This window comes from Triturus cristatus, chromosome 3_1 (genome assembly GCF_964204655.1).
Source record: "Triturus cristatus chromosome 3_1, aTriCri1.1, whole genome shotgun sequence".
In the NCBI taxonomy this organism is placed as follows: domain Eukaryota; kingdom Metazoa; phylum Chordata; class Amphibia; order Caudata; family Salamandridae; genus Triturus; species Triturus cristatus.
The window spans coordinates 916,926,396-916,952,807 of record NC_140583.1 but is presented as its reverse complement, the minus strand read 5'-3'; the positions used below and the strand labels follow the sequence as shown (position 1 = coordinate 916,952,807).

Sequence of the window (26,412 nt, the reverse complement as noted above, 5' to 3'; positions counted from 1 at the left end):
ATTGTAGATCACTGTTCTCCCATACACTGCTAAGAAGCATGCCTGTCAGCATACTTACTAATTCTGTTTAGATACTACATACGTTTCTCCGTTTTAGCTGAGGTTTCAGGACACAGTAAGTGAAGACCCCATTGTTTGCTCACTTACGATTTGTTCGCCACTAGACACTGCCACCATTATCCTCCTCTTCCGGGGGGTCACACAGGCTGCATTAACCAGCCCTTACAACTTCCAGGGCACTGTCACCAGGACACATTTCCTTTCTGAAACAGTGTTCCGCAGGTCTGTACCAGCAGTTCACTTAAACTATGTGGACTACATCTCCCAGCATACTGTTGTAAAGTGAAAGCCAAATACTGGGATTGGTGCCTCTGTGGCATTGGGCTATGCGTCCCTCTCTTCCCAGTACAGAGTGTGCAATTTGTGCAGAAGAATCTGGGTCTTACACTACACCCCCCCCCCCCCTTGAAAAACAAAGGTTCCCATGTATTGCCTTGACTCATTTACAGTGCTTCTACTAGCCAACACATCCCACTTTTTAACACGGCCTAATGTTTCACAAGTACGCAGGATTGCTCAAGACTAGCCAGTCTCTTGTTTTAATAAGCTGCATGCAGTTCTCAAGACCACATCTTTGGTGCACTGCAGTGTCCAAGTCGGTCGTCTTACTGCAGTGGGCTTTATAGGTACCGAATTACGTTTGGAAGAATGGTGAATAGATGCTGTGAAACGAACCAGCATTGACAAAGGTAGCATGTCTGGCTTGCACTTTGCGAAGAACTGCGGAGCAGCGTTACTCATGGCGACTCCTTCAATAGGAGGGGACTGGACATGGGCAGCTAAAGCCCGTCAGAAATTAAGAAGCTGCTTCTGCTGACAGATCTGTGCTGGCTGTGTATGCAGCGTGGAGCTACTTTGACGCACTACTAAAGTCATAAAGTAGCGGCCATCATTCACCAGGATGTTAAATTCACAGCTCTTACTCCACTCTGTCTCCCCGCAGTAGACAACGTTGTAATTCAATTGTAATCTGATTCCACCCGCTCATGTGTGTTACTTTACAATCGGCTGCAGCACCTGTTCCCCCACTCATTGGGTGAACAAGTTGCCAATTTGGTAACCAATCAGGCTAAAATCCTGGTAATGGGTGACTTCAACTACTGGGCTAACGACACACATGGGCTTCAATCTGCCCAGCTGACCGATTTTTTTTTTAATTTTTTTTTTTAACCAATTTAAACTTTGCTCAGCTGGTATCCTCAGCCACACACATTAAAGGGCACATATTGGACCAAGTATGGACCTTTAACCTGGTAGTGTCTGCACTTTCGATTTTACCGTGCATATGGTCTGACCATTACCTAATAAAGTTCACCTTAATGACCCCTACCACGGGTAAAACCCCCACGAGTGAGGGGGGATTGGCTAGGAAATGGAACAGCATTGATAAAAATGATTTTTACACCACACTGGCTAATACAGCCCCAAACACTGAACCTGATGTTAACCTCCATGAGGAAACTATTTCGGCTTGGTGACTAGCTGCCAGCAACAAACATGCCCCTCTCAAAAAAAATAAAACTGGCTCGCTGTCTAGAGGCTCCGGGATAGTTCTCCCCTGAATTAAAATCACAAAAACTTGCCCTCCGCCAACAGGAAAGGAAGTGGAGACCAAATTACTCACCAGAAGGAAAATACACCTACATGATTGCAATGAGAGAATATAAAAAGGCTATTTTAATGAATAAAGCCGCCCACTTCTCCTCCAGAATCCTGACCTCCAATAACGGATCTAAGGAAATCTTTACATTTGTAAATGAACGGTCTAACTCAGAGTCCTAATTAAACCTACACCCACTCAAGCACTCTGCGACTCCCTGAACAACTTATTTTATTGAAAAGATCTCCACCATTAAAGCCAGTATTCCCACATGCACCTCTCAGGAAATATCTTCCCCTATGCCTGGGAACTCCTGCTCTCTCGAATCTTTTCCGGCCATTAACACCCAGGCCTTCCAGGTCCTTCTGTCCAAAGTAAAATCTGGATCTCCTACGGACTGCTGCCCACCACATGTTCTAAAAGATGCCCTCACCGTCCTCCCGGGTCCAGCCCTCACTCTTTTGAATGGTTCCCTAGCTCAGGGTTGTGTCCCCAAGGCCTTTAAAGAGGCATTTGTGGTCCCCCTCTTGAAGAAACCAGGGGCAGACCTCCAGATCTTTTCAAACTACCGCCCTATCTCCTGTCTGTCCAATTTTATGGAACAAACCAACTAACTCGGTTCACACCAAGCTGGATTCTGTTCTGCCCACTCAACAGAGATGGTAATACTGGCAGTACTGGACTCCCTGTAAGAGAAGGCTGACAGAGGTATTCCTCAAGCCCTGGTGCTGTTAGATCTTTCGGCCGACTTTGACACGGTCGACCATGGCATCTTGGCAGTTCGTGTCAGGTAGTCTGGCATCCAAGGCTTAGCCTTCGGCTGGATCAGTTCTTTTCTGGAAGATTGCTCCCAGTCAGTTCGCATAGCCCAGTTTACGGCACCTAAGTTAAGAACCACGTGTGGGGTTCCGCAGGGTTCCTCGCTATCCCCTCACTTGTTTAACCTCTACCTTCTCCCTCTGATCCGGTCCCTAAAGGAAAGTGACCACCTTTAATTATGCAGATGATTTACAATTAATGTTTACCATCGACCACTCACCGCAATCAGCCTCTGAATATCAGTCTACCATGCTGTTCATCCGCCTCTGGGTGGACTGCAACCATTTAAAGCTTAACCCAGGCAAGACCGAACAAGTCCTGACGGAGGGCAGCCACAATTTCTGGGGCCCACACTATTGGCCAATGGAACTAGGACCCTCCCCAACCCCTTCCTCCTCTCCCAAAAGCATTGGTGTTACAATAAATAATGACCTGTCTCCAAAATCACAAGTTGGCTCTGTGATCTCTACTTGCTTTTTCCAGCTGCGAAAGATTACAAAGATTAGCAGACTACATAGATACAGGTCATGATTGCCACGGTTCTGTCACACCTAGACTACGCCAACTCAGTCTACCTTGGTTTGCCACTTTTTCTAACCAAACGGTTACAGATGGTACAGAATTAAGCGGTCAGACTGATTTACCAGCAACCTAGGTGGCAACATGCCACCCCTCTCCTGAGGAAGCTGCACTGGCTCGCCATTCCTCAACGCGCATTCAAAGTAGGTTTTTTGGTGTTTAAATCTCTACATGGCCGGAGCCCCAAATTCATAGATAGCCTCATCTCAAGGTACACCCCCTCACGCAACCTTCGCTCGGCTCAGCTCAAACTTTTGGGAACTCCTACCTTTAAGTTGAAGCGACAAGGGGGCTGCAGGTTTGCAACTCTGGATCCTAGACTGTGGAATTCCCTTCTGGAAATTAGGTCATGTACCGGCCTACTGAGCTTCAGAAAATCCCTCAAAACATTGTTGTATATTCAACCCTATGAATACACTCCCACTGGGTTCTGTATCTCCTAGAATCAGCGCCAAGAAACCAGCTGGTGTACGTGTGCTTCATAAAATCCTTATAACATAATATAAAGTCAATGTGACAGTGTAACCATCAACAAAATGAAGGGGCCAACATTGATCACATTATCACTTTCAACAGACAGCTGATGCTAAAATGGGAGGAATTCACTGTGCCAGCATACTGCTGAAGAATTGTCATTGGCACAACCTTACTTGGGTGCTTACATGCAGGTTTTTGTCCTTGTCCTAATTGATGCTAATTTCATCTCCCCTATCAATCTTCAGATGAAAGCTGCTCCATGATTGCTTAACGCATTTCTTTCTGCTTAAGTTTTACATCACGTATACTGGGCAAACGCCTATCAATTACCGTCTTGCAATGTAGTTATTTTTCCATATGTATGCCTTACCTTGTTGCTACACATTTCTTTGTGTAAAAGTGTGTACTGTACATAATACTTAAGTGAAAACAAAGGTGAATTTTGTAGTCTATCCTCAACATAAGTTGTCATTAGAGGAGGATCTGTGGTTTGTTTTCCGTTAAACCTTCTTTGTTAAGTTTTATTGTCTCCAAAAACCTGGTAAATCCATGTTTTGTGTCCCAACCAATATGTTCGTATGTGAAAAATTTAAGATGTGTGTTTAAATGCAGTACTTGTATATGTCTGGGTAATGAACTACGCAATTTAAATTAGAATATTTGTGGGCACTACATAAACTATTGCAGTGTTAAATTTAGGAACCATTTAACATTTTCAGTGTGGCTTCCCCTTGACAGGCTATTTTACTCAATCCATCATGGCTCTTCTCACCGAAATCTTTGCTCCCCAGGCCACTGAAAATGTACTGTGGTTCTTATCTCTTTACTTATAAAGTAGGCAGTATTTGCATCTCTACTGGTTTTACTGACTATCTTTGTGAAGACTTGAATTAAGCAAACCTAATGTGGAGTTTTCTTCTTTCACAGAAAGCTAAGATGAAGTCCAGCCCTTCAAGGATCCCACGAAGGCGATCTGTTCAGCCTTCCAGCTCTTTGCCTTTAAATGGTAGCTCGTTGTATGGAAGTGCAGTAACTGGTTTGAGTGATGCATATCCCATGGGAGATAATTCAGCAAAGCTGGAATCGGAGTTTCAGGTAGCCTCATTTACAAAATAAATGTCAGTCTACTTAGTTTGCGTTTAACCTGCTAATAACTAGGCATTTTACAATTGGTTTGAATTCTTCAGCAGGTCACAAAGTTATTTAACTTATTTTTTCCCCATTTATTGAAATGTTTGCTATGAAGTGGGGAAAAGAACAGGCGAACTGCAGGCTAAATTTGACGTGAAAAATAGACTAATAGTGTTTCATTCTACAATCTACATAAACACCTTAAATGTGCTCACATGAAACATTCAAAAGCTACAGGAAGCAGTAACATGCACTCTAAATACTGCTACAGATGAGTATCTACCTGTAAAATGCATCCTCCGTGAAATACATAGTGTGGCTTTGGGACACATGAAGGTTGTAGACATTAACCTGGTGGGGTTGTAGATCCATCCCAGAAGGTACAAATGTGCTTGCTCCATTAAGGGTGGGTTACCGGACCAACCCATGTCTGTATTCCATGACTATGTAAGGTGACAGATTGGTAGAGTGGCCTTTGACAATGAACCAGTGCTTGTAGAGGCTGGTAATGGTAGAAGGTGTAGGGTTGCAGCAGGTGACTTATTTTCAAAACTTTTGAGTAAACAGTTCCAGTGGCTAATGCCCCAATGAAGTCCACAATGTATGAAGAGTAGAAGCCTTCAACTCTGTTTTGAAGCGGTGATGGTGGGGAAGCTTGAGGAAGGTAGAGTAGTGGTGTTTAAAAGACTAATTTGCCGAAGGTGCTGAAGTGATCCTATGCCTGTTCCCCCCACCCCCCCCCCCCCCCCCAAGTATATGGGAGCTAATGTTAAAGGGCAGAGCACTCCTAGGGACCCCAGATCTGATCTGACCTAAGCCCATTGACATCTGTCACACAGCCTTGCTTTTGGTGAGCAACCTGATCATTGCCTTTTACTGGTTTGTGTAGTTTCTTCCTCCAAGTAAAGATACTGCAGACATGCTTTTTTCCCAGAATCTAGGTGGGTCCTATCTTGGAGGTGTAAGTTGCTGCCAGCAAGTCCTAGCCTTGGAAAATGTCATATCTGGGCAGTGATCTTATCTAGTCTGGACTAAATACAAACTGCTGGTGTGATAAGGCCAATATTTCTCCTACTTTATTTGGCTCTGGCTTGCCTCCAGTGTCCCCATGAGTATAAACTTCATTTAAAATCCAAATGAGCCTCCATTCAGGGTGAAGTGTATTTACCAGGTGTTTCAAACCCAGGCCGGTAGTTAGAATAAGAGCTGGTTCTCGCCTGTCAAGGTGTCTTCTGTCTGCTGCAACACCACAGTGTAAGAGTGCCCTCTTTTTGCATGGTTGCCCCCACTTTTTGCCAAACTGTAGATGTACTTTGACTGAGTGTGCCCTAGGTTCCTGCCAACCAGGTACCCTGGGCCTATGTTATTTCCCTAAAACTGCATTGAGACAAAACCCAATTGGCACTCTCTGGCCACAGGTCAGTCCTTTGTAAGTGGTACCAAGGGCACTGTGGCCAGGGAGGGCCTCTAAGGGGGTTCAGCAATTATTGTGCCACCCTTAGAGACCCTGTACCTTTACATACACACTGCCATATCTGAAAGAAACACGTTAGTTAGATTCCTCACCTTAGAATATCCCCAGGCGTCAGACTGGATCCGGAAGATTTTTCGTCAGCAATACCCCTTGCGCGTCGCTAGGCGTCGTCTGCGGCTCCGCGTCCGTCGTCGGCGTCGTGCGCCGGAATGACGTCGTCGGAGTACTTAGATGCCGCCCTCGCGCGCTGACGTCCGTTCTTCTTTTTTCCGCGCCAGTAAGCACAGATCCGGGAGAGCTACCCCTTTTAGTCTTTTTTGACTAAATATTTTGATCCTTTTTGATCTTGTCTCGACTCCGGTGCTGGTAGGATGCCTGGTTTCAAAGCCTGTGCTGACTGCAACCGCTTGATGTCGGTTACGGATCATCACCGCCGGTGCCTTTACTGTTTGGGCCTCGACCACGACGCGGAGTCGTGTTCGGACTGCAAGGCCCTGACCTCGAAGGCTAGACGGGAGCGGTCCCGTAAGCTCCTCGAGATTCGCCACTCGGCTCCGCGCTCCTCTCGATCCCGGTCCAGGAGGAGGTCCAAGGATCGGTCGCGGAGCCGCAGCCGACGACGACATCGCTCGTCTGGCTCCAATTCTACGGGTAAGTCGAAGCACTCCAAGAAGCGACACCGCTCTTCGGACTCCCCTCGCCGGTCGCGCGACTCGGCCGAGAGTCAGGGTGGTTCCACCCCCGCGGCTCCAGCGGAGCCGCAGGCGCCGCGCAAGTCCCCATACCCGCCGGTCCCTGGGACTGACGCGACGCCGGCGGAAGTCAGTGCCTTCCTCTCGGCCATGAGGAGCCTGGCTCCGCCGTCGATGCCCGCTGACGCGCCTTCGGGCCCGCGGACCCGACTGGGCAACCTTGCATGCCGGCGGCTCCGGCCCCGGCGTCGTCGCCGGCTTCGGCCCGGACGCCGCCGCCGGCTTCGGCCCGGACGCTGCAGGTTCCCGAGGGAGCCGTCCCCGCGACACCGGTCGACCTCGTCATGCCTCCTCCGCCGGCGTCGACACCGGTTCCACCTCCGACGCCGGCTCCGCTCGGCGTCGAGCCCCAGTTCAGCCCCGCTCCGGATCCGGCGCCGTTACGGCGTCTATGGACGCCGCGTACGGCGCCGTTAGACACATTATGTCTATCGTCCGGCTCCGATCCTTCCTCCTGTTTACCAGGAATCGGATGATGGGGGCAAATGGGAGGGGTCCGATGACCCTATGGCCGTTCAGGCTCAGCTGTCACAGGACTGGGCAGATAAACTGGGGGAGGCCAGTGGTATGGATACCTCACCAGACACTGGATTCATCTCTCCTCCGACTGTGGCTTCGGAGGAGGGTGCTGCTTTCTCTGTGGTGCTGCGCAAGGCGGCCGCAGCCCTTGGTCTCGAGCTGCTTGCCGTGGCTGTGAGGACTAACGTCCTCACTGAGGTGCTTCAGTCTGCAGCAAGCTCCACTGAGCCTCTGCTGCCATTCAATGAGGCCCCCACTGACGTTCTGCAGGGCACCTGGTCCAAGCCCTCCACAGTTCCTCCTGTGGACAGGAACGTCGCCAGGCGCCACCGCCCTGCTCCGGGCGACCCCAGTTTTCTGTCCCAACACCCCACCCCCGAGAGCCTGGTTATCCAGGCTTCTACCTCCCAATCCTCCTTCCCGACCGCTCCGCCGGACCGGGATTCCAAGAGACGAACAGTTTGGGAATAAGCTGTTCTCCTCCCTTAGTTTGGGTCTGTGGTCCTTGAACACCGCCTGTCTTTTGGACCGTTATTCCCACTCTGTGGGATACGGTGGAGGACGTGCTACCCCTGTGCCCGGAGGAGGCCCAAACACGACTTACCCAGGCTCTGGCCGATGGGAGGGATGCAGCACGACATGCAATCCGATGTGGGCTTGACACTACGGACTCGCTGGGTAGGGCGATTTCTACCACGGTGGCGCTTAGACGTCACGCCTGGCTGCGGTCCACGTCCTTTTCGGGGGATGTCCAGAGCACTCTCATGGACATGCTCTTTGATGGCACTCGCCTTTTTGGTGAGAAAGCGGACAGTGCGCTGAATCGCTTTAAGGACTCCCGGGCTACGGTGCGGTTCACGGTGGGTCAGGAGCACTTTCAGTTTACCGTGCTCCCCTTCGGCCTTACCAGTGCCCCTCGGGTGTTCACGAAAGTGATGGCGGTGGTCGCAGCTCATCTGCGCAGATCAGGGGTTCCAGTCTTCCCCTATCTCGACGACTGGTTGTTGAAGGCGGGCTCGCCCCAGGCAGTCGTCTCCCACCTCCAGACTACGGTGGATCTCCTGCATTTGCTGGGGTTTTCCATCAACGTGCCGAAGTCACACCTGAGTCCCTCTCAGAAGCTCCTCTTCATCGGAGCGGTTCTCGATTCGGCGCAGTTCCGGGTCTATCCGCCGGAACAGCGGGTCCGGGATATTCAGGCCCTGATTCCCATCTTTCGGCCTCTATCCTGGGTTTCGTTCAGGCTAGTGTTGCGGCTCCTGGGGCTGATGGCCTCCTGCATCCTACTAGTGCATCACGCCAGGCGGCACATGCGGGCTCTGCAGTGGGACCTGAAGTTTCAGTGGGCCCAGCATCACGGCAACCTGTCCGACCAGGTCTTGATCTCGGAGGGCACTGCACAGCAGTTGCAGTGGTGGCTCACGGACCGCGATTGGGTCACGGGCAAGAGCCTCTCCCTTCCCCAACCGGAGCATGTCGTAGTGACGGATGCGTCCCTCCTGGGATGGGGTGGCCATATGGGAGAGGCGGAGATCAGAGGCCTCTGGTCTCCGGCGGAGTCTCGCCTCCACATCAACTTGTTGGAGCTGAGAGCGATCCGACTTGCACTGAAAGCCTTCCTTCCCTCTGTCAGGGGAAGTGTCGTGCAGGTGTTCACGAACAACACCACCGCCATGTGGTATTGCAACAAACAGGGCGGGGTGGGGTCGTGGACCCTTTGTCAGGAGGCTCTGCGCCTCTGGACGTGGCTGGAACACCAGGGCGTCACCCTAGTGGTTCAACATCTGACGGGCTCTCTGAACGCCAGAGCAGACGAACTCGGCCGCCGGTGCATGATGGCTCACGAATGGCGTCTGAACTCCGAAGTGGCGCAAGGTCTCTTTCAGCAGTGGGGAGAGCCTTAGTTAGATCTATTCGTCACCGAAGAGAACGCGCAATGTCATCAGTTCTGCGCGTTGGAATTTCCAAGGTGGCACTCGCTCGGCGACGATTTTCGGCACGAGTGGAGTTGCGGTCTGTTGTACGCCTTTCCGCCTATACCACTTCTGCCCAGAGTGCTGAAGAAGATCAGGCACGACCGGGCCCAAGTCATCTTGGTGGCTCCGGATTGGGCACGAAGGTACTGGTATCCCGAGCTACTCAGTATGTTGACCGATCCTCCGATACGTCTGCCCCTTCGGGAGGATCTTCTGTCGCAGCAGCAGGGGACGGTCCTCCACCCGAACCTGTCCAGCCTCCACCTCCATGCGTGGAGATTGAGCGGTGGCAGTTGATGCCATTTGACTTGCCTCCTGAAGTCTGTGATATCATTCTGGCAGCCAGGCGTCCCTCCACAAAGGCGGTATACGCCTGCCGGTGGAACAGATTTGTGGCATGGTGCACAGCAAAGGCTGTGGATCCCCTCTCCGCCCCTCTTTCTGAGGCTCTCCTCTTTCTTTGGCCCGGCAGGGCTCTGCCCTGGGCACCTTGAAAGGTTATCTTGCTGCCATCTCTGCCTTCTTGCGGCTTCCTGATCAGCCTTCTCTTTTCAAGTCCCCTGTGGTTACACGCTTTCTAAAAGGCATTACTCACACGTTCCCTCCTGTCCCTTTTGTGGTGCCTCAGTGGGACTTGAATCTTGTTCTCACATTTCTAATGTGCGCTCCCTTTGAGCCTCTTCATAATTGTCCTCTTCGTCTGCTGACGCTTAAGACTGCTTTTCTGGTAGCCATCACCTCGGCTAGACGGGTGAGTGAGCTCCAGGCCTTATCATCAAAGCCTCCTTTTCTCTCTGTTCATCCGGACAAGGTTGTCCTTCGGCCTCGTCGCTCCTTTCTTCCGAAAGTGGTGACCCCCTTTCATCTTGGGCAGTCTGTCACCTTGCCCACCTTCTTTCCGCCTCCTTCCAAAGAGGAAGAGAGGCTCCACCGTCTGGACCCAAAACGTGCGCTCTCCTTTTATCTGGACCGCACAAAGCAGTTCCGGGTGGACGACCAACTTTTCGTTGGATACGTGGGTGCTAAGAAGGGGAAAGCTGTGCACAAACGGACCATCTCTCAGTGGGTTGTTTTGTGCATCAAACTTTGTTATTCCTTGGCAAAAAAGGACCCTCCTGTTGGGCTGCGCGCCCATTCTACTCTGGCCACAGCGGCTACTACTGCTTTGGGACGGGGTGTCCCTTTGCAGGACATCTGTCAGGCGGCAACGTGGGCTTCGCTACACACGTTTGCCAGGCATTATTGCCTTGACAGCCAAGTCCGGAGGGATGGCTTCTTTGGCCGTTCTGTCCTCCAGGACTTTCTGGTGTGATCTTGGTTCACAGACCCACCACCGGGGATGGTATTGCTTGGGTATCTATTCTAAGGTGAGGAATCTAACTAACGTGTTTCTTTCAGATGAACAAGTTACTTACCTTCGGTAACGATGTATCTGTAAAACATTAGTTAGATTCCTCACCGACCCACCCATCCTCCCCGTTCTGCGAACTGACATCTAGGGTTAAGGCTATCCCTTTCAGGGCCCTAGAATTATTTGGCACCAGTGTCGGTATCTTGCATGGCTCTGCGTTCCTGGCGCGGAAGACTATGTACAAGAACTGACGTCAGCGCGCGAGGGCGGCATCTAAGTACTCAGACGTCATTCCGGCGCACGACGCCGACGCCGGACGCAGATGCGCAGACGACGCCTAGCGACGCGCAAGGGGTATTGCTGACGAAAAATCTTCCGGATCCAGTCTGACGCCTGGGGATATTCTAAGGTGAGGAATCTAACTAACTAATGTTTCTTACTGATACATCGTTACCGAAGGTAAGTAACTTGTTCTTCAGGCTGCGTGTTTTGGTGCTGAACAAAGTGAAGTCGGCATGGCACACATTGTGCCATGCCTACAACTCACTGCCCTGGCATAGGTCAGCCACCCCTCTAGCTGGGTGCACTATACCAGTGATGAGGGTACAGGTTCATGAGCTCTGTACCCCTACAATGTCTAAGCCAATTCTTCGACATTGTAAGTGCAGTAATGCCATTAAGAGAATATGGTACTGGGAGTTTGTCGTTACGAACTTCACAATACCATAATGGCTTTACTGAAAATTGGGAAAGTTTGGTATCAAATTCCCAGCACATTATATCTACACTGATGCCGGTGTGGGATTTCATGAAAAATGCACTTGAGGGCATCTTAGAGATGCCCCCTGAAAAATGACCTAACTCTAGTGTCCTGGATGAGTTGCTGCCCACCAGCTGCCACCACCATTCATGTTTCTGGACCCCTGGTTAGAGAGCCTCCTGCTTTCAGGGTCCTGAAGCAAAGCACATACTGGGCAGAAGTGCTAAGCCGCTGCCTCAAGGATGGGCAGTTTCCACGAAGGGAAAGCTTCAAAGGCTTGCCGCCTTTGTGAGCTGACCCATCCATTTGCTGCTCCCAGCAACTGGCTCCTACCGGTTCAGACCCCTGCTTTGGGCAGGAGAATCTGCAGGAAAACAAAGTTAGGGGGAGAGGTGTGCCCACCTTTTTCAACCCCACCCCTCAGGTGGGGGAGGCAAGGTGAAGCACATCTGTTTCTGCTATCTTGCAGATGGAGGAGACCCAGCCAACAAGAGGCTTTTGGATGCCCACTGGAGGGTGGCATAATAGGGGGTGTACCCACCCCAAGGAAGGGACCCATTGGTCCTGACCTTTACTTACCTGTAACGCCCCTAAATCTAGCATTTAGAGGCAACCCTAAATCTTGCCCCTTCAGACAAGAACCGACCAGAAGAGGAGAAGAAAGACCGAAGAAGCTGTGCTGAACTAAGAGGAGGATGCCCATTGACTTGGCCCCAGCCCTACCGGCCTGTCTGCACCTCGAACCTGCGCCAGAGAAGTCCTGGTGTGTCCTACTGCCAGCAGCCCTCAAGAACCTGAAGGACCTGCCCTGCCTTCCAAAATCAAGAGTTTGTCTCCCGTGAGCACGGATTTTATCAACAGAATTGCCAAATCTGCGAGTCTGTGCTACTCTGCATTAGACGACCATGGCCAGAGTTCGAGTGGCCCAACACCTTGAGGAGGTCTCCCTGCCGGTCCTGACCTGAGATCTGGTGATCTCTGACCTGCCTTAAATGTCCATTTGACTCCTGCAACCCCTTTCTGGAAGATACCCCTGACCACAATCGGAGCTGGTAAGAAAACCTAGTGCCTAAAGACACCCTTGCACCCGAAGTCTCGCGGCCTTGGGTGGCCCAACAGTGTCCTGGCATCCCAACTTACCTCTCAAACTGGTGGTCACCTCCAGAAGATCTTCGTCCCCGAGCCTGTGGTGTTTGTTGCAACCAGTGAGTCCCTATTGAAATCAACAGGGCACCCAACGCCAAAACGGCACCCTGCACCCAGCCCCTGCTGCAGGTGCACTGTGGGTGTTAACTCTGATTCCCCTGTGCCTAAAACTAGGAGCTTTGTTCCCACAACCTTGTGGCCTGCTCATGAGCAGCCATCAACCGGAGGTCACCTAACTCCCATTAAATATCATTGGGCCTCAGCACTCTGCACCTGGCCGCCCTAGTGCCGATGAGTATGTTCTGAGAGTACAACTTCGTTCCTGGGGGAACCCTGGTTCTAACACCAGAATACCAACTCCAACAAATAACTACTTACCTGTAAACCGATAACTCAATTTCCTCTCATAGGATTGCATTGACTGCTTTTCTTAAATTGTTCGGTGTGGATTGGGTTTGTATGAAAACTTGAAAAAACTGCAAATGTACTTAGTGAATTACTTAGTTTGTCTAGGAGATCTGTGTGATATCTAGCCATATAACACTGATTAGCAAACGTAACTTAAAAAGTGATCTAAAAAGTAACATGCACAGTAATCTGTAATGTTACTGAGAAGTCATTCTGAACTGTTGACTTACCTGTAATTTAACCATCTGCGTTCGAACCTGCATTCAACAGTAAATAACTGCATAAGAATTTGCGAAGTATTATTTCACTTACCTGCATCAGGCTTGGCTTAGTTCTAGAAATAAAATGACTAAATATTTTTTATACAATCAAATTAGTCTGAGTTCAGTCTGAGTGTGTGACATCATTTCTTGCCTGAGTGTGTACAATAAAGGCTAAACACTACCCTCTGAAAGCCGTACTGCTCGCCCACACTACCACAAATAGAGTTTGGTGCTATCTACTTTTACCTCTGCCTACTTTTGGGATTCCACTGGACTCTGTGCACACTACATCTCATTTTGGTATAGTATATACAGCGCCAGCTTCCTACATAGTTACTGTGAACTTCCCTGCATTTGTTGAGTAGTGTAGAGTCTGGTAGTTTGTTGCCTGGCCAGTGGGTACAGTGTAAAAGACCTGTATTCCTGCACCTATGATAAGCTGCCACTGCATGATATGTGGAGACTTTCTTCTCACTAAAGGTGTGTATTCATATAGGTAGCCCCCGTAGAGCCCAGGCATTGCAATGTAGCACTCTAAGGCTGACCTCTAGTGTACTTTAGGTCAATGAATGCAGGGGAGGGTATGTAATGCAGGTAGTTTTTAAATCAAACACTGCAGTTTGGCAGATTGGCAGCCATGCGAGAACCACCTAAAAGGGCTATTGTCCGGTTTCTGCATTTTTCAAGCGTACTCTTACTTTTCTCAGGATATTTGATGGCATATATTTCAAAATTGTTTAACAGCTTATCTAAAGCGATTGACTAAGTTTAGCATGCGTGGGTGCGTCAATAATTCCATGTATTCATTCACTGATATTTACTCTTGCTGTGAATGACATCAAGCAGTGTTTGTTTACTTACATATGATTTTGTTCATATGCTTATATATAACTTCTAGATATATTTTTTATGTATTTCTTTTTTTAAACGAACACCATATTTTAGAGTTCCACTTCTTCGGGTGCTCCTCGTAGAGACTGGGTGTATGGTGAAATGGACATTTCTGATTCGCCCTGGAAGCGTGCTACCCTTCCTGAGCCTTCAGGGTCCCATCAACGTCCGTGGTCTGGAAACCTGATTGGAAATCGATTGGTAAGTTATTTTTCCCTGGCTTTATAGATGTTTGTCATATTGCTTTGCAAGACACAATGGTTTTAAAATACAAAGGTATTCTTCGCATTTTTCAAGTATTTGCATGCTTTAATTATTTTCCATAGCCAGGCTGAGTGTCTCGGTAACATGGATCCATTTTAATGGCCCTGCCTGTTTAGTAGCACACTTCCCTCCTGTCTTCTGACCTCATATCAACCAATGAAGAGACTACCCTAGGTGTTACTGGGTACTAGTAATCTTAATTATACTTTGTCCTTCATATCCTTGTCAGTCATATGTGAGGTGGGTCCAACCTTATGACTGGTAAAAACCAGGAAGTTGGACTTTAAGTAGATAAGCTATGCGCCCGCCCACATTAAAGGGGGGGCAAAAAGCGTAGTATACCTGTAATCCGCCCATAATTTACAAAACTGAAAAGAGCAGTTCTAGGAAGATAGGGCAGGCAGTAATGACTGGGACGAGCTCGTTATGGTTAAAGGATGAAGATTACTGATAAGTAACCAGGACATTATGTTTACTTTCTTATCCCAGTCATTATGTCTGAGGTATACCAAAGCTTTGCTGGCTGAAAATAATTAAAAAACTACCATCCTTATTGTGCTGACTCTAATCCTTTAAAACCCCAGAAGTCCGTGTGATGCAGCTGTGTGACCTTGATCATTTCGACAAGGGCTCTTCCAGGGTCAGACCGCTTCGGTTGCTCCGCCCATCATTTCTTCAGTAGTTGCTCTCACCAAAGAGGTGCGAGTTCCAGGGCCTTTACAGCGCGCAAGATGCTTTCCCTTGATTCTGTTGGGCCTCTTCCCCCTCCACGAGGCCTCGCGCGCTTCTCACTGTCACCGCGTAGAACTTCTTGGCAGCACTGATGGAGAGGTGGGAGCTTTGGAAGCAGCTCCTCGGTCCTGCGCCACACAAGCAGGGGTACGCAAAGCCGCTCCAGCTCCTTCTGACACTGCTTGTGCTGTAGTTTTCCAGTCCTGCCCGCCTTTTAGTCAAGCGGCTGCGTGACTCCAAGCCTGCTGGTTTGTGCCGCGCACGAGTGGCTGCTTCTTTCATCCGCTATACTCTTAATCCTCTCGTTCAGTCTCTGGTTTTGGTAGAGTGATTGGCCTTACTCAGCTCCTCCCTACTGTCGACCTGTAGTGCCACTTGCATGTACATTCAAAATGCCAGCCATGCTTGGCCCCTAGAGTCCACATTTACCACCGTCAGTTCTTCAAAGACTACCTTGGGAATATCCTCTGTCTTCCTGTGTTCTCTTCGCATGTTCTACCCAATTGGCGCTGAAGATAAGTGTTCACTGCTAGGCAGGAGTGGAGCACACAAACATATGTAATCCATTCCCCTTCTAGCCAGGCCTCTCTCCGCCCCCTGATTCACATTTGATTTCACTCACCTACAGTCACTTATACTCAGGAATTTGGCTCTCATGCTCGCTCAGTAACTCGCAGTCACACTCTTAATCCTACTTTATCTCACTTGCTCTCAATATTCCATTTCAGTTCCTGGTGTTCTATTTTTATTACTCTAATTCTATAGTATATTAGACTTATTCACTACTAGTATAACCGGAAATGAGCAGAAAACAGGACTGAGCTGTCCAGAAGGGCGAGGCACCCCTGTGTTCTTGTCACGGTTAAGGTCATAGGTCCCAAAGGCAGGGTCTCTGGTCTCTAGGGCAAACAATGGTTCACAGCTGCTCCCCTGGCAACCCCTAGATGACGTCCATGGATCTAGGCGTTGTTGCAAGTCTCTGACCTTCAAATGTCTGAGTGTAGCTTTTGCATAGCACACAGCTGTTGCAGACTTGCATTTTTGTTCGATGTGCCTTCGTCACTTGTCACTTTGCCATGACAAAAGATTATTCAGGTCGAAGGTACCAAGCAGGAGCTCTTGTGGTTAAAGTTAAAAGAACAACACTTTTTTTTACCCATCAACATGCGTGTTAACCCACACTATTTTTATAATTCTTTTTTTAACAACATTCTTTTTATTTGTTTTTATAAGTACAATTTATGCATAGCCCGACAAATACAAGGTATATGATGCAACATACACAGCATACCTCAATTGAATTTTCGATATGAAATCGTCTGGTTTATTTTATTTTTTAAATTACAAATGTCTTAATTTAGAACATTGCACGTTTATTGATGGAAACTCCCCTCCCCACCTTTCGTCTTCTGTATCTACAGATTTTCACCCCTCTGCATTCTTCCATTCTTCGCATTCACCAAGTAAGTTAATCAAGAACTTCAGAACAATCCAATCCAAATTCTGGAGTATCCATAGTGGCAAGTCATTATAAGGTGTTTTCAAAAAGTGCTTTTTCTGCACGTAGATTTACGATGGGAAGCTAAAAATAGATCAATTATGGCATATGGCACTTCTGATTTAAAAAGGAGCCTTTAAATGTGGGTGGGCCTAGCGTTCAGAACTGAAAAGACCCGAGACTAGCCATGAAAGCTCAAGAAGGAAGCTTGTAATTAAGTTGCATTTTTTTGGTGTGGGCATCTGCAGAATTTCGGCCCTGGCTTTACCAGCACCCAGTGAAACCTACCAGCCACAGACATTTCTGAAAATCTTATATCCTGGGGCAAAGCGCATCTGGCTCTCGTGGATGGAACCCCATTTTAGTATTCAAAATACTGTACAAAATGCCAAACTTTCAGAAGTTCTGAGAAAAAGTTCTTGTATTTGAGGGAACAGCTGACCATAGCAGTTCTATTACCCAGTATTCCCACATTCTTTCTGATTTAAAAACAGTACCTCCCGTTTAGGTGTGCATATCGCAACGGACAGGTACAGGATAAAACTGGGGCATTGTGAAGATCAGCAATGTCACTGTCAGCCTAAAACACTGAGCAAGTGGAGCTCATACTATCACTATCCCATGCAATCTGCACACCCACACTAAAGTGGTACTTAGGTTTTTTTAGGTTTGCTCATTTGAGAAATGCTACAGAATATTAAGCACATTTGTGTAAAACATTTTTTTTCTTTTTCAGAGTGCAATGAAATATGAATGTGGCAATTGCACCAATGCATAGCCCTAAATGTGTTGGAAATAAATATCGCATGCAGGCACGAAAAGACAGGAGTTCTGTTTGAACGATCACTTTTTTATTTTTTTAGGTTAATTGGCTTTTAAGATTCCTACCTAGACGCTGCTCCTCGCTATTTACAGCTGTAGCAATTGTAGTTTTGCTTAGATCTTTTGGTTGAGACTAACCACCTCCTCCTATCACGTCTCATCCTTTGCACGTGAACAGACCAAAAAAATCACCTGAAGTCCTCATGAAACCCGTTGGGACCAGAATCTTGCCCTACTGCATTTGGCTCATTGCTTTGGCCATATTACCAATCACAATTGACCTCTCTGTTGAATCCCTGTCTGAGACACCTGCCATGTGGTGGTTTGCAGGGAAGGAGAGTGCCTTGGTATGGGCCGGTTCATGAGGAATGTAAAGGCCCCTGCAATACTAAGGACATTTACTGCTTTTATCCTGTCTGTGGGTGAAATTTCTCCTCTTGATATGTCTCATAATCGGTTAGCGTTGCACTGAATATGATGAATATTTTGGAGGATCACTTCAGATGCAGTTTATAAATGAGGGTTAAGGTGAGACCAAATCTTTCTGGGCAATAAGAATGCCCCTTGATGAGGTTATGTAATGCTCTTGCCTTTTTATACTACTATCTACGTAATTCCTGGTTTCCCCTTCTCATCTATTAAAAAAATACGAATTATGTACTTAATCTCCCCACCCAAGCTGTTGGTCTCAATCAATGCGGTTTTTCCTCACAACTGTTTCCACAACTGTCTTTATAACCTTGTGCATTTGATGCTATGCAACCGTTAAGTGCTACTACAAATTTACCCACTAACTCCTGTTAGTGGGTTAAGATATTCCTTTGCCACAAAATAGAATATTTTTGCGTGAAATCATTTTTGGCAACATATGTTTATTAAGTCCATTATTGGTTGTTCTGTGTATGTGTACTTCTTGTTTTTAGGTACCTGCTCCTGAACCTTTTCAACCTGCTGAATTGGAGAGAACTCATGAAGTGCATTCCAGGATGCCTACCCAACAACAAGATAGGGATTCAAAGAGGCCCAAGCTGTCGTATTCCGGATTCTCTTCAGTATCTGGAATGCAAAGAAATAGCAGTGGATTGAATGCAATTTCAGGTACTTCTATGTTGACACTTCATATATGTATTCTTAAAATCTTTAACTTGTGTATCATGCATTCACAGATGGGGCAGATAATTGAGAGCAATGTGTGAAATATTTAGCAACTGTGTAATCTGGTCGGGTAACTTCATGTTGAATCAATTGTGGTGCACTGTTTAAGACCAGTAAGGGGGCAGGCCTTGTCTGTGGGGTGCTAACAAATATGCATTGTTTTCAAGGGTCTGGTTTCGGGGGGTGTAGAAATCGCTACTGCATCTGGAATAGGTGCAAGCAGGAGAAGCGCCGGGCCTGCGGTGACTTTAGGGGATTGCTCTGCAGCACTCTGCATCAAATATGCTGTGGGTGCCCCGGGTGTCTCCCAGGACATCCTAGAAAAAATATAATAGATGCTGGCTGCTCCGTGGGCCTCAAAGTGGGGCTGCCTGCAGGGAGCTGGCGTAGCTGTAGGGGCCTTGGGGCTCCCCTGCAGGCCCTAACGTAAAATATGCAGTGCTGGGGCATGGGACACCCTATAATTTTAAAACTGCCAGCTCCTGGGCGGCCCAGTGAAATGGCAGCAGGCAGAGCTGCAATGGCCCTGTGGTTAACCCCTCACACAAAGCCCTCTCCCACCAAGCCCTCCCCCACCTCATGCAGCCCCCTACAAAATACAAACCTCAGGGTAGGACTGGAACACCATAAAAAATAAAAATAGAAAAATTGAATGAGTGCAAGAGCTGCCTATTTATTATACACTGCTTTTAGTAAAGAGCGTGCCGTAATGCCTTAAGACATTTTGAAAGAATAGATTTTACCACTTGTGTTGTCCTTATAATTGGCAAGCACACCACATTTAAATGAAAAAAGGAACTCTTGTGAGTCGTTAAATTCATGACTCTAGAAGAACATACTATTTTTGGGTTTTTTTCTTCGTTTTTATTATGAACAAAGCACTCCTATCTGAAGCAACGTGGTGACCAGCTGGAGTGTAGACGCACCTTGTGGTGGGTTTTATGGGGTTGCGTCTTGTAGCCTGGAAAATTTGAAGAAACACAAATGTTTTTTTTTTCTCTTTTTACAGTGGAACTTTATAAAATATTTTTAAATGACAAGTAAACATCGCTCTGTGAGATTTAAAAAAATACATTGCCTTTTAATTGTTGGTCCTTTTTGACTCCAGACAATAAATGCGATTTAAATACATTGATATCCTGATTCCTTCATAAAGCCATTTGGCTGGCTTTTTTTATAATATTTTGTTGTTCGGACCCTTTGACAAAGTTGGTAGGTGTACCTTACTTAAAATGACATACAGGCACTGTATCCAACCCCCTGCTGCTCACTGCCAAAGGGCCGTGGGCAACCTGGAGTTAGCTGTCCGTGGGGTTGGGTGCAGGCCCTGTGGCCAGTACCACACTGCGCACGGCCAAACGCAGCATGGGGTTGACGTTTAAGTATGGTAATAACGTATTACTTTGTTTAAGAAACAAAACAAACCATAGACTTTCACTGAAAGAAACCAAAGGTTAAAGTGATGATCTAGTTTGGTATGGCAATATCTTACTTTGCACTTGAAAAGAAAAAAAAAAATAACCTTGGAAGTTCACAGAAAAAAAAGTTAAAGGGACATTATAGTTGGGTAAAAATAGGTGAAAATGTCAGTTAAACCCACTGAAATTCACCAGTTAATATAACTCAAGCTAAAAGATAACTATAACTTATGCCCTCCCCATGCACTGCTAATTACACCACATATTACGTTACTCATGACCTGTTCTATGACATCTGCAACATTTCCAGTGAAGACATTGATAGAACTGTGCCTGGCGGGGGCGCGAGGTATAGTTACCTTGGGGCACACGTTCTAGTTACTTTACAACTAACTGTTGAATTTAAGTGGTTTTGTTTTATCTAAAACTATGTTTTAACTTACATTCTCACCCAACTATAATGCACCTTTAACCTTTGTTTCTGTGTGTGTGTGTGTGTGTGTATGTATGTGTATGTGTGTATATATATATATATATATATATATATATATATATATATATATATATATATATATATTCATTCCTGTCTGCCACTGTTGGGCATAACCACCAGGCACGGACCTCGAACAGACTTGCAACGTAATGTTGATGGAGAAAGCAGTGCAATTTAATCTTCAATAGTCCATAAAATCAAACAGGCATAATGCCTGCCATGACGCGTTTCACTCGACACAGCGAGCTTGGTCACATGATGCGCCTCCTCTCCGGGAACTCACATAAAACCACAAGCATGCACAATTGCCTGTAAAAACAAGCTCACCATGATAATGTGCATAAACGACAGACTAGATTCTAGGTCAGTAAGTTTTTTTTCAATTTAACGTTAATGTGCTAGTAAAACGTGGATACACAGATTTGAAATATACTATGCTCGATTTATATCATGTACAAAAAACAAGTTCAATTATAGTTGCATTCTAGTGAACGTTATAAAATTCATTTACGTAATGGAGCAAAGCAAAAGGTGCAAGTGCATCTTGAGATTGAAACAGTAGTAAACAAATCAGTACTTCAATTAAGCAAAGGCACATATGAATACTATACTGACTGTGCAAAAAATAGGCAAAGAGTAATAACCTATTACTAGGTTGCTCGGCTTATCAAAATCAGAATGGGCATAATACAAACCCTAAATAAGTTAATGTTAGCAGCATAAGACAGCATAATTAAACAATAAATTGTGTTCATCGGTTTGAAAGCTGAAAGTGACTAATATCAAAAGTTCTAAAACATTAATAAATAATGAGCCATAAACAGAGTAGTTATTAAAATATAGAGTGCAAGTGCAACTATAGTTAGACTCCAAGTCAAAATCGGCGATCCCAGCTGCTTAAAAACATCCTAAACCCCAGAAATTCTGCCTATAAGAGTGCCTATAAAACCTTCATGTCTGTACTGATAAAATACTAAATTAAACTGCAAGGTGTAGCCAAAAAGTGCTAAATAGTGCTGTGCAACTTACAAATTCATTAGCAGCTTGAAGAAACTAACTTTACAGGAACGGTCTATAATACTATAATTTAACAAAAAATTGAGCAATATTCGTGGCTGACTGAATAAGTAATTGTACAAAGTGCAGGTCAGTCTGGAGAAAGTTATGCAAATCCTCACTCATGTTTAGGCCATTGGGCATTGTAGTGTCGAGGGCTAAAATAAAATGAGATTCACGTTGCCTGAGTAACATCTCGATTCCCTCCCCGTACGGGTATGGCAACAGCTCCTAATACTGTATATTCCAGGTCCTTCATTTTGTTGTTATGCACTAATTTAAAATGCCTGGCGACCAGGTAGTTTGGGTCGGAATTTACAAGTGCCCTTACATGTTGAAGGATGTGTTTATGTACTGGGAGCTTAGTGCTGCCGATGTACTCTAGGCCGCAGGTGCACTTTAGTTTATATATGGCATACTCAGTAAGGCATGTGAGGTGTTCCTTAATTTCTGTCTCCTTCTCACTAAAAGCTGTCTTATGAGTTGCATTTTTAGCAAACGTGCAAGCACGGCAAGAAGTGCACTTATAGAAACCTGTTTTTGTAAGCCAAGTACTTTTAGATCTAACATCTGGCATAGGCTTAACTAGGGCATCCCTCATCGAGGGCGCCCTTCTAAAGGTGATTGCAGGCAAGGTAGGTAAGATGGAACCTACCATTCTGAGTATATAATCCTACGTATTTTTTTCTTCCTGTTGTCTGAAGGTGGTAATCAGTCGATTTGTGTGCATCTCATTGTTAGAGCTATGACCTAAATCCATAATGTTGTTTCCTTTGGGCATCAATAATGATTCTCTCGATTAAAGTGTTGGCTTTGGTTAAAGCTTGGACCAGGTTAGATTTTTTGTACCCTCGATCCAAAAACCTACATAATGCTTCCTGTTGGCATTCAATAGAGACTGCCTCAGACCTGCAAATTCAGCGAATCCGAATGAATTCGCCATACAGTATGCTTTTAATCGGGTGGCGTGGATGTGAGCTGTCTGCATGTAATAGTTTCCAGCAGTGGATTTTCTATGAAGCTTTGTGTGTATATTTGTCTTCATTGATGTATAATAGAACGTCTAGAAACAACACTGGAGTTGTCTACGGTGGCAGTGAATTTTAGATTAAGTTCATTGGAGTTAATAGCTTCTACAAATTCTATAGCTGCCTCTTTTGTTCCATTCCAAATCAGACAGATGTCATCAATGTAACGCCAATAATGGATTGTGTTTATACCATTGTTGGTGCTCAGTCATGAGGACATGCTTCTCCCACCAGCCAACATGTAAACCTGAATAGCTGGTGGAGACACATGCCCCCATCGCTACACCTCTCACCTGTTGATACATTTCATGTTGTAATAAAAAGTAGTTGTTAAGTAAACACAATTCAATCATTTCCGATAGCATACAGTTATGATCTTTCATATTGATCTCTCTATTCTCTAAAAAAACGTTTGGTTGCATTCAACCCATTCACATGATTAATACTTGTATAAAGCGATTCACTGTCCATAACCACTAACAAATCATTAGAATGCCATACCGCATCTTTGATGTTTAATTTATTTATATATATGTTCGAGGCATGTGGGCTGCTGAATTCTTTTCTGTGCATAGATCGCCGCCTAGTGTTGGGTCCGGATGTTTGCACGTTGTTGTCCTGGAAGAGTCTTCGAAGTATCACGAGATAGGTGACTCCTCCCCTGGACCACAGTGCGCATGGGCATCCTCTCCATCCTCAGATTGTTTTTTTCCGCCATTGGGTTTGGATGTGCTTATCTTAGCTCAAGTTAGGAAAATTTAGTTTAAGGCCAAAAGGCCTTTAGTTTTCGTCGGTACTGTTCCTGTTCGGTATCGACTGCTTTCTTAATTAGTTTAGAAACTTCTTCCATCCTTTCGGATCCGTTTGGTCCGAACATCGACCTTATATCGACTATGGAATCGAGGACCCCATTCAAACGGTGTCCTGTATGCCACGCCAAATACCCACACATCGACGTCCACCCGGTATGCAACAAATGTCTTTCACCGGATCACGACGAATCGAAATGTATGGCCTGTGCTCGGTTCCGATCGAAGAAGACTCTCAGGAATCGACGGGCAGCGAGATTAGAGGCGCAGCAATCTGCGCCTGCCCCGGCCAACATCTTCAGCACCGAGGACGAGGATGTTGAGAGCGTGGAAGAAGTAAACTCCAGCCCCGCTTCCGAACACGATTACCGATCGGAAGACGCCGATGAAGTGCTTTTTCACAGGGAAGAAGCCGTCGACGAGGTAGGAGACTACGATGAGGCCTTTGGGGCCGAAGAAGATAGCTCTAGCGAAGAGCCAGGCCTACCCGTCGATACGGAGGCTGTCAAAGTGCGTCATTCTACGGCTCAGGTCCAGGGATAGCCTCTGGGCCTTACCCGAGATCAATCCCAAAGTTCTTCGGCCCCGCCTTCGGGCCCGGCCTCGAACATCCAGCACGAGCCATTATTACCAAAGACGACTGGATTCCCTTCTACGAAACCGAAACCAATCGTCGCACCAGTTCCACCGAAACCAAAAGTGAAACTGGTCGTAATCGGCTTGAAGGCCTCGAAGACCTCCACTCCTTCGACACCAACACAGACCGTCGGCTTCGAACGCACTAAGAGGGATTTCAGCGCCGAACTCGCTGCAGCGGATATCGGTACCGACCCGAAAAGGAAGGCCCTCGGTCCCACAAAAGCGCCTCGGCCCCTGGCACCGAAGCAGTCGGCCCCGACCACCAAAGTCAAAATGGCCGCTCCATCTGAGTCCACTTCGAAGACGGCGGCACACGCCAAGTCATCGACTCCGATGACCGCTGATACCTCTCTTCGGATCAATGACCCTGTGGCTCCAAAGCAGTCGACGCCTACCTCCACGGTACCGACCGGCACCAAAGAACCTTCGGCGTTCTCGGTGCGACAAGTCGCGGCGTCGTTGCAACGTATCGGGGAACGGGCAGCCCTCCGATCCACGTCGGGCCCCGACACGAACAAGGCTCCAAAAGCACCCTCGGCGCCAACCAACATCAGTTTTGGTTTGCCGCCATCCACGGCGCCGAAAATGTTCGAGATCCGAACACGTGTCCGCCAGACACAGTCCCCATCTACTGGACACTCACCTTTTGAGCCTTCACAGCCACAATTCATCGACGCCGACACTGGCAGACTGATGCTCCGCAAACGGAAGATCATGCCAGAGAATGCCTTGGAAACCTACAGAATACCTCTGAAGCACAAATTGCCAGCAGAGTCGGAACCGGTTCTGTATGAACGCTTGCAACCCTCCTATCAGGATCCCCAGTCCTTTTCTCCTACGCCCTCCGAAACAGACGCAATGGAGGACTGCATGGGTGATGATACCACCTACCCTAGGGATATCGATCCTGAAGAGCAGCAAGACCCAGATCAAGTATGGGATGACCCTACAGACCAGGGTACCGCGCCAGATACCCAGGACACGCAGCTTTACAGCGCCAAAACATCTCCCACAGAGGACACTGCTGCCTTCAATGCCCTCATAGAACGTGCTGCCGCCAATCATGGAGTACAACTCCACTTTGACACGGTTGAGGAAGACTTCTTAGTGGACACTTTCGCCTCCTCCGAGAGAACTGTCAAGACTTTGCCCATGTTGAAAGGTGTTCTCAAACCCGCAAAGGACATTTTCAAAGAAACAACCAGGGCACGGGTGCTAAACTCCAGGATTGGAAAAAAAATACAAGCCTGCGCCCGGAGTCCCTATGTACATTAGAGGTCAGTTACCTCTGGACTCCATGGTGGTTGCTAACGCTCGCAAACGGGCCCACTCGCAAACAGGTAATGCTCCTCCCCCAGACAAGGAGTCCAAGGTGCTGGAGACCTCAGGCGAGAGAATTGCAGCTCAAGCAGCAAACATCTGGCGCATTGCCAATACACAGGCCCTCCTGGCCCGCTATGATCGTTCACACTACGACATGCTCGAATCGCTACTCCAGCATCTGCCAGATGAATACAAAGAGGCAGCGGAGCTCCTCATCAGAGAGGGACAACTTCTTACCAACGCATCCATTAAGTGCGCACTGGATGCTGCCGACACAGCAGCAAGGGCAATTAACACCAGCGTCATGTTACGCCGACACGCTTGGTTAAGGATCTCCGGATTCAAACCAGAGATTCAAAACAACATCCTGAATCAGCCGGTCAACCCGACTACTTATTCGGCCCAGAAGTTGACACCACCTTAGAAAAAATAAAGAAAGACACTGACACTGCGAAGTCGATGGGGGGGCTCTGCAAACACAGCAATTTCGTAGTGGCTCCTTTCGTCGCCCCGGGAATAGGGGAGCAGCTAGAGGCCAGGGGTCACAGCAGCAATACACTAAAGGGGGCACACAGAGTACCTACGATAAAACCAACAGAGGTGGATATCGTGGCTCCAGCACCAAGGGCAGAGGACGTGGTTACGGCAACACCAGGTCCTCACCCAAAAACAAACAGTGACCCTTCCCCCCCGACCACATAACACCTGTCGGGGGGGAGACTCCAGCGGTTCCTGTCTGTGAGAAAGTGGCTCTGTATATACTGTTCCCTAATAGGTACAGGGTGTACAGAGTCCACAGTCCCCCAGAGGCTGATAGAGGTCAAAGTTAGGTATGACCTTACTCTCAAAAGTGGTAGCTTGGTCGAGCAGTAAGGCAGTACCAGAGGACAGTGTAAAGCATTTATTGTACACTCTCAGTCAGCAAATGGTTTCACACACTCAATAACTGAACTCTAGGCCAATGATTTG

At 47.3% G+C, this 26,412-nt stretch overlaps 1 protein-coding gene across 4 annotated transcripts in view; it reads left to right on the top strand.

Annotated features, from left to right (window-relative positions):
- Nucleotides 1-26,412, top strand: part of MARCHF7 (membrane associated ring-CH-type finger 7) — a 398,067-nt gene that overhangs the window by 40,289 nt on the left and 331,366 nt on the right. For all 4 annotated transcript variants that reach the window (XM_085645470.1, XM_085645468.1, XM_085645467.1 and 1 more), the window contains exons 2-4: nt 4,463-4,630; nt 14,261-14,407; nt 18,446-18,620. In XM_085645470.1, coding sequence (XP_085501596.1) covers nt 4,472-4,630; nt 14,261-14,407; nt 18,446-18,620 — 481 coding nt within the window. In that variant the 5' untranslated portion in view covers nt 4,463-4,471. The remainder of the gene's footprint in view (nt 1-4,462; nt 4,631-14,260; nt 14,408-18,445; nt 18,621-26,412) is intronic.